This window comes from Cydia fagiglandana, chromosome Z (assembly GCF_963556715.1).
Source record: "Cydia fagiglandana chromosome Z, ilCydFagi1.1, whole genome shotgun sequence".
Classification (NCBI taxonomy): domain Eukaryota; kingdom Metazoa; phylum Arthropoda; class Insecta; order Lepidoptera; family Tortricidae; genus Cydia; species Cydia fagiglandana.
This window is the reverse complement of record NC_085959.1, coordinates 10,081,342-10,094,604: the sequence shown is the minus strand read 5'-3', so window position 1 is coordinate 10,094,604 and position 13,263 is coordinate 10,081,342. Positions and strand designations below refer to the sequence as shown.

The window sequence follows — 13,263 nt, the reverse complement described above, 5'->3', positions numbered from 1 at the left end:
CCCGAGGGTTTCCACCCCAAACGGCTCAAACATGCAACCAGAATCAATAGCTGCATATTTGCGCCGTTTGAGGTGCTCGGCCGTTGCGGCGGCCGTCCCGGCCTTGGTCGAGGTTCCCGGGAGGTGGGACTGCGCCAGTGTGTCGACGCAAGTGGCGTCCCACACTAGACGCCGGCCCAGCCTCCAGGGAACCAAAGTCATCCCGTCGGGCCGTTTGCCGTCGTCCCTGCCGGCCTAGCCAAGGTTACAATTGCTATAGCTTCGATATCAAAAAGCATTATATCTCTCTATCACTCTTCCATATTAGTGCGACAGTGACAGTAGCGTTTCGATCGCTACAGAGCGTAAGCGATCGACATCTTGGCTACGCGGCCTGGTCAGCCCTGTGGGTTCCAGGACGGCTGGTGCTCCGGCACTGGTAAAGGCCCGGCGCAGAATGTCATTTTAATATAAAATATTATTTTTTTGTACCTATATTAAATTTAAAAAAAGACTTCTGTAAGAATTTGACGTGATTTGTTTAAATAGTAAAATAAAGTTTATGTTTTTTTAATAACTGTTTATAACTCATTATTTTTGATAAGTAGCACATTTCCGCATATTTGAATCAGTCGTGCGCGTGAGCGGGCTTTATAAACGGGTTTTATGCATTGTGTGCGTGGTACAGGTGAAGGCTCCTCTTCACGTTGGGCCAACACCAACGCCAACGAGGGACGCATTTATGCGTTAGAGGGAGCAAGTGATATTGCTATCTCATTCTACCGCATGGCTGCGTCCCTCGTTGGCGTTGGCGTTGGCACAACGTGAAGAGGAGCCTTGAGACGGTACTGGGATTGTACCCACGCGAGCCCAAAGAGAATTAAACCACTTCGTTCGCGAGCCGTCTACTGACGTAAAAGCGAAAACTAATATCTAATATAGTTTGGCCCAGGACTGTCTCATTTCAAACACAGAGAGAATCATACAGTCTTTGTCTTACGCTAGTACTAGCACCCAAAAGAAAGGGATGAGTATAGTTTTCCTGGTTCTGCTGACTGACAGGTTGTGTTTGCCAGACTATATTCTCTAAGCATGCGCATGCAAATGTAAACCAATTTTGGCTATAAGAATGGAATAAAAAGTATACTTATCCCTATGTTTGGGCTAGCATAAGAAAAAGACTACAATGTTGACGACAATGACGACATAGTTCTCGACAAGATACTTTTGCCAAACTTACGTCAAGTATCAACACACTGAACAAACTCCACGCGCAAGTATGTATATAGTTTGCGCCTCTACTTGCTCCTTCTACATCCGCCGTATGCATCATCAACCACTTTCGCTGTCAGTCACTAGAACATTTCTTGGCATCAGATCAAGTTCTATGACTATGATTGACGGAGTTAGGTATAGCGACTACCTTTACCTTCCATAATAGCGACTTTCATTGTCACGTAAACAAGTGCGACTATCTCATTCATCCTGAGCCATAGGCTTAGTTTAGTTTAGGTACATCTCAAAGCTAACCCTCTAATATAGTTAGCATTAATAGCTGTCAATAGAGTTGCATTTTATAACTGCCATACATGGCTTCGTATGAACTTCGAGGCTTGTCCACCCCAATTTTTGGAACTTTAGTTTACATTATAAAGAAATCTTTGGCTTTCTTAATACTATAGAGTACTACTGCGTATGGCGGGAACTAAGCCCTCCCAAGTCGATGAGAGGAGCGGCCAGGGATGTAGTGACTAAAAAACCGGGCAAGTGCGAGTCGGACTCGCGCACGAAGGGTTCCGTACCATAATGCAAAAAAAAAAAAAACCCATCACCGATCCAAATACTGACCACTCCCGACGTTGCTTAACTTTGGTCAAAAATCACGTTTGTTGTATGGGAGCCCCATTTAAATCTTTATTTTATTCTGTTTTTAGTATTTGTTGTTATAGCGGCAACAGAAATACATCATCTGTGAAAATTTCAACTGTCTAGCTATCACGGTTCGTGAGATACAGCCTGGTGACAGACGGACGGACGGACGGACAGCGAAGTCTTAGTAATAGGGTCCCGTTTTACCCTTTGGGTACGGAACCCTAAAAATTATTGGTGTCTAAATATGTTGATAACTTTATGTTACTAGTTACTAGGAACTTGAGGTTAATATAAAACAACAGTATTTGTTATAAATATGTTTTATTAATTAATTCAACAGCGGAAAACATTCAATTAGTTTAAGTACTGGTAGCAGTTGTGACAGGAAGTAACGATTGTACAGTTCTATTATACCTAAAGGTGGAAACATTTACAGACACAATATGTGACTACAAAAACATGAATATAATCAGGTAAATTGCGGACTAAATTGCTATATAATTATAGACATTTATTAAATATAATTGACACAGACGTTATCAATAAAACAACGCCATAATATTGAATGCAGATAGGTAATAAAATAGGTAAAAACATCAGTAAGTACTTAAAAAGAAAATAGAAAAAATAAATTTATTTTACTGACTCATAAATGTACCCTTAACATTATTACAACAAATTCGACATTCTAACAAACATAAACTAAGTACAAAATGATTTAACAAACTACAAAATGACTCACGTACACCGCTCATCGTCGCCTTAGAAGGGACAGATAAAATAAACAAAAGAAGAACAAGATTTTTACAATTACATGTAAGTAGGTATACAATTAAAAAAAAGGAACGTTATTTTTTTAATTATTGTGTATAGAGCTTTACCTATTCTCATACAGTATTATTCGTCAAAGGAGATTAGGTATTTAATAGAGCGAACACCTTTTTGTCAGATAAGCAGTAGCGGATTTGCAGTCTGCCGCCCTAGGCCCCAGGCCCTGTAGCCGCCCCTTTCTCAGCACCTATCATATTGACTACATTTTGAGTCATTTCTTGTTATCCTCAGCGAATTTTTTGTCACAATTTGCCGCCCATGCCCGGGCCTACTTGGCGTTAGGGCAAATCCGCCACTGCAGATAAGAGGTTAGCCAATGTTATATATGAAGCAAAATATTAAATACTTATATAAAAAATGTCAACGTCCCAGCTTAGGAATGTAGAATAATATAATTAATATAATAGTATATACAGATACTGAATGTTCAGCGGAGAGCTCAGATGTTCAGAGTCTACCTATAAGCACGGATTAAAAACCGACAAAATGCAACTTTACTTTTTGATATGTAAGTATTCTTGTATCTAAGGTAAGGTACATAAGTAGGATTACCTAGATTTAATTTAGATACACTAATTGAGTATAAGCACTCATCACACAAAAAGTATATAGTTCGCTATAAAACGCAATGAGCCATCTCAATAGTGCTCTGGTCCATAAACCATCGTACCTATTATCCGACAACAGTTCAAATCGATTCCATTACGTTTGCGAATACAAATCGTCTACGAATATGACTGTCACATAAAAGTTGCCGGTATGATATTTCTCAGTCCATGGGGCCGATTTTTGAATTTGCATTTCGCCGTTTTCCACCGACTTTCGAGTGACGAAATCGAGCGATCGGAATTCAATAATCGGCCCCCATATCGTTGTCGATTTACCTACTCAGTGCAAAACCTGTACAGTTATATTACCACTTATGTAAGTTACACTATTACAAAAATTATGTCCGAATTATTTGGCACTCACGTTACGGTTATTTTTTAAATATTTTTTTTTGTTTTGTCAGCTGCATTTATTCCGGTTGGCATTAGGATAGTCGGTGTAACTTTTGAGTGGTTCTAGTGATGTACTAGTTTAGAGTTCGTCGTGCTTGGGTCCGGAGAACTCCTCGTGGCTGATGAAGCCGTTCTTGTCCTTGTCCTCGTGCTGGAAGATCTCCTCGACCAGCTTGTCGTGGCTCTCAAGCATGTTCTTAATGTCATCGCTCATTTCGGCCCCTTCACTGGCGGTCATCTGCTTTTTCAGATATTCGCTCACCTGTAAAAGGGAGAAATGGGGTTTTGTAATAAATATACACTAGCGACCCGTCCCGGCTTCGCACGGGTTAAACAGAACCACCTTGACCTTCCTCTAGAATCATTCTACATATTGATAGATAAAAACCGTAGTTTTATTGTTTATCGCGAACATACATACACACAAACAGACAGACGCGACGGGGTATTTGTTTTATAAAGTGTAGGTAGACGTAGTGATAGTGATTTTTACTTTAATTATTCATATGTGACATCTACTAGTATGTAAAAATAGATGTATGAGTAGATATTACCTATAGTGTACTAATGAAATTACATACTTAAGTATAGGTATTCATTATAGGATGTATATAGGCTGTACCAACATCAAATTGGGAATCGAATAACTGCAATTCTAGGGACCCCTGGGATGTTTAACGAACGATATAATTACGGCCACGCTGGGAATACGCATGGAGCTGTCTACTATTTTATAAAATAAATAACATTGATAACATATATGCATTCCGGTTTAATATCTAGTGAATTAAAAAAATACATGGTAGTCTCTTATCGACTTCCGGATGAGATCCGAAAATAAAGCACCGGGGATCATAAATATACTTTCAATGTTCCAAAATTTCTAGGTAAGATTATTCGCGATTGCATCAGTTTAAGAGGCGGTGATATTTTCCTGTAATTTAAAAGTAGCTTGGAATTTGAATAACATTTGCGCATAATATATATATTTTCGCAGTCATCTGCGCATAATACACTAAGATTTGCAAGCCTTATTAGAGCAGGTTTGGTTGGTTAAGTTGGTCATGCCATGCGTTGTAAGAACTGGACTACAGCTGCAGATTTTGACTGTAAATATCCTTAACTTTTACAAGTTTATCTTGTAAACTGGAGCTTTAATAATCAACAGCTAAGAATAAGAAGCTAACAAAGTAGGCGAAGAAGAAAATGCGAAAAAAGAAGACAAGGAACGTTAACTGATGCGGATAAAGGCGTTACATGTGATTTGAAGTCCCGATACTACAAAGAAGGGTGGGTCATATGGGTAATGTATCATGTGCGTAGACTAGGATGATAATTTTAAATCAATACTAAGTAAACTTCCCATACCCTGGATGCATCCGAGTTGTCACAATTTTAGGCAAGGAACATTATGATCTGTATCTGCCGAGCAAGTATGAGCATCATATTCGTTGTTATACAGAGTTTTCATCTCATCTGTAAAGGGCACATATCAACCCGGGATCCTGTAATAGCTACCTATGCGTTTTATATACAATTCTCCCAAAGAGCCACAGTAGTGCATAGTTTAGAAGAGCAGGATACCCTCCACCACGACTGACCTCCTCTCTCGACAGCTCCTGATCGCCGTCTGTGTCCATGGCTTGGAACGCTAACTGGATACTCACCTAGTTAAATTTAAACTATCGTGAATCATACTGACATTACATTATAAACTCACCGCTTGAAGATGAACTCCCGACTAGTCGGTAACGACTTCAATTGTGGCTTATTTAATAGTATTAGCTGTCACTGTGTAATTTGTGTACCCATCTTTTTGTTATTTTTTAATCGGCTTTTGTTCCGTACAATCCGATAACTATACTCGTATTTTGCGACAGCGCACTACCGCCGCGCTAACCATAAAACTTAATATATACGATTAGGTTACGTTGCGTGCCCTACGCTTTGCTCAATGCCCCAGCGACGAGCTGACATATAACATACATTACAACTGGCATATCCACGCGCGTGTCTACTCTGCAACCACACTGCATACACGTCTTGGTTCGGCCTTAAGAATCCTTTTTAGTTTTGGATACTCACTTCCTCGCGGCTGAGCTGTGCGTCCTTATCGGCGTCGATCTCCTTGAAGACGTTGGTGGTCGGGGGCGAGTCTCCGATGTTGATGAGCTCGACCTCGAAGTGGAGGGTGGCGTGGGCGGGGATCACGTTGCCGGCTCCGCGCTCGCCGTACCCGAGGTGGGACGGGATGGTCAGCTTACGCTTCTCACCTGGAATTTGAAAGTTAGCACATTTATTTATCGCTTAAATTTTAATTAAATGTGTAAGATATAGTGGGGTTAGAGGATAATGCTTCATTTTCCCCTAGGCAATAGGAACAGCATGAAGTCGCGCCAATTACAGGACCATATTTGAGCAAAGGGTTTAAGATACCAATGGAATGGACCAACGTCTAGATAAAAACATCAATCGTTGTTTTTGGGCTTTGGCCTTATAATTAGTCACTTGAGCCCTGCCTGCGAGCAGCTATCTTCAACTCCTACGTATATGTTTAGCGAAAATTTGTGTTTTTTGATCATACAATCTCCTCCTCGTTTGACCTGTACTGAATGCGTAACATACAATAAGTATATTAAAGCACTTCGTCATCTAGTAACCCCAAAACAGCCCATATAGAATTTACTGCGGACCTAGGATTTGTGTCTGATATTATAAGTGCACAAAACAATCCCGTACAGTCAGTAAACTAATTTCGAAGTGGGATGCGTCTAGAACTTGTGCAGCAGTTATGTAAGTGGCTCTGTATATTAGGTTTTGCACTGAAGAGTACTACCCAACTGACAAAAAGTTGTTAACAATTCAATGGCTTTGGGAAAACGTTGGTAAAGAAAAATATTTATAAACAAGTTTTTATTGGTTGTAGGATAAATGAAGTTAAATAAAAGCACATAAGATTGAATTTAGCTTGACGTTCTGGATCGTTTTCCTACATATAAATAAATACAATATGAACTTACCGACACACATGTCGAGCAGACCCTGGTCCCACCCCTTGATTACTTGTCCGACGCCAATCTGGAAGGTGAAGGGTTGGTCCCGGTCGAAGCTGAAAAGAAAAACTTCTATTAAATGGGGACACATCTAAAGCGGCTATTAAAAGTTTAATTAGGAAAATGGCGAGCAAAAAAATACTCGTGTACGATATTATGTACTATACGTGAAAATGTAAACAATCGATGAGATCAAGAAACGTTTACAATTTAGATCTCTACCTCTGCTTTACCTACGAAGGTACGTGCAAAAAGTAATTTTCTTTCTTTTTAAATAAAACATTGCCGAATTCATCTTGGTACTTAATTCTAACTAATAAATATAGTGATTCTGATCGATTTCTCTTTGGCCGATGCTTTTGAATGGACACGCAAATTAAATTTACAAATACATAGTTATTTGCTGTCGGTAGATTGATGACCACAACTTAATTGCAAAACGATTTGGCTAAAGTTTTATCTAAACCGTGAGGTGAAACCGTACAATCACAATCAATTTCAACCGATGTTGTTATGGTCAAAACATGAAGAAAACATATCTGTTGATTGAACTCATTCACTCTTCAACTCACTGATGATTCCACTCGCTCAGTCGCTCATCTAACCCAGTGTTCCTTGCGCGCTCTTTCCCACTCATGATTCGAATGAGCCGCTCGAGCGTGATGAGCGAGGAGCTAGTGAGACGATGCGAATAGGTTTCCGAGCGGTTAGGAAGAATTAGGAGGGTGTCGGGAAAAAAAACACCAAGGGATCGTATCGCGTCATTCGCCACCTTGATCGCACTTATGGCTGTTGTGTATCTGATTGATTGACATTTCCCTCTACTCACTCTTGAACAATATAGTTTATTACAAATCCACTGAACTGAGCGAAGTGAGCGAAATGAGTGATATATATCACCTCGAGCGAAAGATATGAATCAATTTTTTCATCTCAGTGAAGCGTTTTGCGCATCCCTACAATCAACAATGTATTATCTCAAATGTTGTTTCAAAAATGATTGTTCAAAACCTGTTGTCCAACTATGAGGTCCATACCATTCACCTGTTTTCGAACTGCGTTTTTAATCCAAACATTTTGTTTCGAACTATACGTGTTAGTACCTACCTACAGTTCTGACGAACACACAAGTTTTGTCTCCTGTGATAATAGGTAATGATTTGATTTTATCATACTTATCCATATAAAAAGAGTATTTATTCATTTGGATAAGGGTTAAATAAAAAAATTAACCTTCATAGGAAAAACTAGTTTAGTGTTTGACCCACATAGGGCACTGGGCACTCCATTTTTAGTTCTTGCAATGTGGACGAAGCAGAATGAGCCACTAGTGTGTCTGAACTAGGTCCGGACCGCGGCTTAATTTCAGTTCAGACAAAGCCTGACCGGGTAATTAAAATACTTATGCAATAGTTGAACTGAATTGCCTCCCGAACAGACCGGTTACGTGAATTCGTTTGAGATAAATGTTTCCATTTGTATACATTTTCGATTTTCCAGTCCGATGAGTGTTTTATGAAATTGTAACCTAAGGCTTAGTGCGTAGTACTTTAGCATTGTAGGTCAATCCAACTAATTTGGCGTCGAATACCTATTCATGGAAATGTTTACGAATCAAATAAATAACCTGTAATCGATGAAGTAAATTTTTTTTTATAGCGAGATATTTTCTATGCAATGAGTTTTATGTTTTGTGTACCTACTTATAACAGAATTCAGTATCAAAATTTTAAAATGTATTAAATATCATCATACAACCTTAATTACTTTTCATCATTTAAGCGAGTTAAAACAAATTCCACCCGGCACTTGTAATTAACCTAGAAGAAAATCTATACCGGTAAAAAAACAACGGGTTGAATTCAGGAGTGCCGGCAGAAGTGAAAACTCAATGAGATTGTAACAGTTTTAACGTCACGTCTTACCTCTTGCGCTCTCGCGAGTTAAACATTTTTTCCCCATCACAAAAAGTGCACAGCGCCGCTACAAAAGTTTTCACTTCGAAAAGTATGTGCCTACGTCAAGTTGAGTTCAATGACGCATGTAAAATAAATAGAAGCACACACTAAATTTGAACAGGGTAATCTATCAGTCGCCGGGTCCCATCATTTTCTATTTATTTTAAATCTGTTATGATTAGTTTGTGTATGAAGTTCATACACAAAAGAGGGCTCCGCTTTTAAAAACTGAAACAAAATTTATTTCAGTTTTTAAAAGCGGAGCCCTCTTTTTATTCTTACTATTTCTGTGTAGATATTGTTAGCTAGCATCATTCTCACCACATTTATCAGTAGGTACGCTGGTAAATGTGGTGAAAATGGTGTTGATTTTACGCCGATCCCCTTTTGGGCTGAAGTTAATCGAGTTTCCGTTGTGTATTACATGAGCTAGGTAAAACACATAAGTAACTTCAACTACATCGGCCACCGCTATGTGTTAGCAGTCTCTGGACGTCTATACACGTCGATATATTCCAGCCCAGCATCAGATAAATTGTCCGCCAGAATAACACTATTATATAGGCCTTTGTTCCTGCTCGGTGTGGTGCAACCATTAACGTTTATGTACGGATTTGATGGGGAATACAGCGCTGGGGTAAATCTTGTTACTGGCGTAGTAAAATTAGGTACTGGGCTGCGTTATGGGTATAATAAGATATTGTAATATATTAGGATAAAGCTCACTTAAAAAAATATTAGACAAAGTTATCTAACTCTCACACGTGAAGAAATTTACGTAAGTTTATAATGAACTTAACATTTCTCTCTTAATACTCATCGATCGTGATTTCACGTCTTGGTCAAAATAAAGGGGTTATGTTTGTCCGATGCAAGCGTGTTCAGAATAACAGGCAAAGCCAACCAGCTGTGTCAGCAAACATTCAGTCTCAAATCTTTATAATTAATTTTCCTAGATGTTATATAATTCCCCAGGTCCCTCCAGGCGTGATACAAGACGCAATGCTTTCAAAGGAGAAATGTACTGAGTCCGCGCAGGGTTCATATAGACATACTGCATATTTCTTTCGGAACGGGTCATCCTGCGTTGTGGGGAAATAAAAATGTTTGCGGAAAAATACAGGTGTCGTGTCACGAAGGATAATGTTTAAGAATTTAATATAATTGTATGTAAAGGTGAGACTTGAGAGTGAAGGTAACGCCTGTGCTTAAGAAGTTATAAATTTCCCGTGAGACACTATGAAAATTTGCGAGGTGTAAGAAGTGAAATCAGAATTCAACTGGCAATTTGACACACTTCTAGAGTTAGACCAAGAGAAGTCTACAGCGCTTTGATAGCCCACGCAATGCAACTGTTATTTTAAACGTCAATCTTCTATGAAATTATACGTATTATATTATGCGTATAAATAATAAGTGCACTACGTGGCCTATGAAAATCGCTGCAGACTTTTCTTGGTCTAACTCAGCGGTCAGCAACCCGCGGCCCGCGGGCCGCATGCGGCCCGCCGACCTCTCGCTTGCGGCCCGCGAGCCTCCCTTTTTATTTTGTATGTAATACTGACGAACGACAATGTCTGCTAAAGTCACAAATATTACCAAAGTGCGGCCCGCGTCATCTTCGTTAACTACTATGTGGCCCTTGGCTGCTAAAACGTTGCCGACCGCTGGTCTAACTCTATGTATACTTTAATGGGATTTAATAGATAGGTACATCTATGTTGAGTATACTTATGCACTTTTCTTTGGAAAACTTTGGATTGAAATACTACGAAATAATATTAAGGTTCGATAAATTCATTTTAGGAGTTATATAAACGCCATATACCAACAATATACATAAACGTAATATTTCACCGACAAAATCGCAATTTCCTTGTTTTCCATACATCGAAACGGCCCCTAACATGGTGACGTCACGAAGTATAGCCATTTTGTTAGAAGCGTTTCATGCGTATAGTGCGGGTGCCAGACTTTGACCATCATTTGGACTTTTGTATTGCTTTAAGACAATGGGCCCCATACAGACATTTGATCCTAAGATCAAACCTGGAGGCCGATTTTTGAAATTCGAGCGCTCGATTTCGTTACTCGAAAATCGGTGACAAAGTGTGAAATGCTAAGTATCGATTCTATTCATACATTCGTTTTCAATTCTATTAGTAGAATTCAAATGCCGGGTACTGGAGATATTATTGAACGAAATACACGAAATCGAGCGGTTGAAATTAAAAAATCGGCCCCCTGATCGATTCATACTATTCATAAAAAATTGTCAAATACCTTATTGTGCCGACTACTATAGTTCGTTTTTTTAGCATTAGAAATAAGGTAAACAATCTTGATGTGTCTTTTAATTGAAAACCACATTTTAAAAATAAGTTACGGTAAATATGTAACAATTATGAATCTAAAACGATCATTTATATTCTTCTGCTTTCAAAAGTAATAGTTACTAATTTTTAAAATGCGTTTTTCAATTAAAAGACATGTCAAGATCGCTTACCTTCTCTAAAGTTCTTTCTAATGCTAAAAAAAACGAACTATAAGTTCACGTGCCACTGCCATGTAATAAAGGCCACGACCTATTATGAAACTGTCATTTAAGGCATCTTACGACTGACTGTGTTTTCTGTTAAATTACCTATTAGTTTTGTGCAAGTGCCTTGAAAGATTTATACGTCTTTGGTTTGGAACAGACTTGTAAAGAAATGTTGCACAACACGCGCTTACCTACTCGTCTTCTTGAGCAATTGTATCTTGTTTATACTAGCCTAATGCCTTGTATTTGTAAATTTTGTATAGAAGAAACAAGGACGTTGAATAAGAATGGTACAAATATGTATGATATCATATATGTAGCGGCAAACATAGTGAAACTGACTGATCTGTAACACATTATGCACACCTATGTTGGTCAAATAAATAATTTACCTAGTACCTACTTGTATTATCGCACCTATTTCAAATTTATTATATTTATTGAGGTGCCCCGGCCAAGATGGCAACATTATGATGATCATTGACAAACGCCAAACGAAAAGAAAACATATAATTACATATGTATATTACATAAGTCACGTGGCTAATTCCATACATTATTTAAATTTCGATTATTTCTCCAGTCATGGACAGTATGGCGCACTACTAGTAATTAGAGTCTGCGGAAAGAAAAGAATCGTGAAATGTACGGGATCCAATACATTCTACGACTTCTCTTTTCGCACCGACTAACAGACAGATATTAATGAAACGTCTATTACTCTTGTTTATAGTAAAATGTTAAAACTGGTCTTTAAGAAATGATGTTAATAACTGACCTATTTTACAGGATGTGTGGTTACCAGGTTCCCTACCTATAGATACGTCCCATTATTGGTAGTACCGATTTGGTGCAACACCCATTATAGGGATGTTGATAATTATCTCCTGCGCTGCGGTAGTCAGGTACCAATCAAAATTACCGAGCTCAATCTGTTACTACCTATACGATTTACTTAGTACGGTTCTCAGATATAGCAATTAAAGCAAATGTATTGTTTGTCAAACCAGATTGGAACGGAGCCTTGCGGGAGAGACAATGACATTGTACCGCCGGGACAATTTTGACAAGCATTCATCTTAGCCTTAGTTCTATTTCAGATTCAATGCAGACAGAATGCAAAAACATATTTTACTGACAATTTAATATAAATAGGTAATAATAGTAAATTAATCTAATTAAAAATAACTGAAGCAATTTATTATAAAATGTGTTTTTAATTAATTATCTTTTTTACAAAAGCGCAACTGTTGAACCGGTCTTTGTTATATTAAGATTGACATTTCGAAAGTCACGATGATTTGTTTAATTTCGTCAACTGCAAGAAATATGCATCACTGCAAGTAGGTAAACAAACCCTTACATTATTGACATACGTTCATCATTTTAAATAATCGATCTCGTTAATATGAGTTAGTTAAATCCTGGAATATTCTTGAACATCCGCAGTTCGCAACAACACACGACGCGTCACGCTCATGATCGAAAGTTCGCACAATATTGGTGACGCAAGTGCACCTCAAGGCTCGATCACAAAGTCTTCATTAGTTCTTTAGGGTACCTACTCGAAATTTCTAGAAAACTAGCGATTTAATATTTATATTATACCGCAAAACGTAAATCAAGACCAAAAAAAGTAAGACAATGTTGCTACTGCAATAATTTGTTTGTAAAATAGTAAATTCCTTTTGATAAATAATCGCGCTAAGATAATTTATGTTGGTCAAGCAGATCTTGTCAGTAGAAAAAGGCGGCAAATTTGAAAAATGTAGGCACGAAGGGATATCGACTCATAGAAAATTTGAATTTCGCGCCTTTTTCTACTGACAAGATTTGCTTGACCATCTATATATTAGTAATTTTATTCCTACGATTTAAAAAATTACTTTTATTTACTTATTTTTACATAAATACGTGGCAACATTGTCTTACTTTCTTTTTAACCGACTTCCAAATCCCAAAGGAGGAGGTTATCAATTCGGTTGTATGTTTTTTATTTTTATTTTTTTTATTTTTTTTATTTTTTA

The 13,263-nt window shown here is 38.1% G+C and overlaps 1 protein-coding gene across 2 annotated transcripts in view; it reads right to left on the bottom strand.

The window, feature by feature from the left end:
* Window positions 1–2,155: 2,155 nt before the first annotated feature.
* The window catches only part of LOC134678325 (FK506-binding protein 2), an 88,445-nt gene continuing 77,337 nt past the window's right edge, over window positions 2,156–13,263 (bottom strand). Inside the window, exons 2-5 of one of the 2 annotated variants that reach the window (XM_063536857.1) lie at window positions 6,704–6,792; window positions 5,769–5,956; window positions 5,285–5,350; window positions 2,156–3,945 (exon numbers count right to left, since the gene is read on the bottom strand). In XM_063536857.1, the coding sequence (XP_063392927.1) occupies window positions 3,763–3,945; window positions 5,285–5,350; window positions 5,769–5,956; window positions 6,704–6,792 (526 nt within the window). In that variant the 3' untranslated portion in view covers window positions 2,156–3,762. The remainder of the gene's footprint in view (window positions 3,946–5,284; window positions 5,351–5,768; window positions 5,957–6,703; window positions 6,793–13,263) is intronic. The other variant, XM_063536856.1, reaches the window with a different exon arrangement.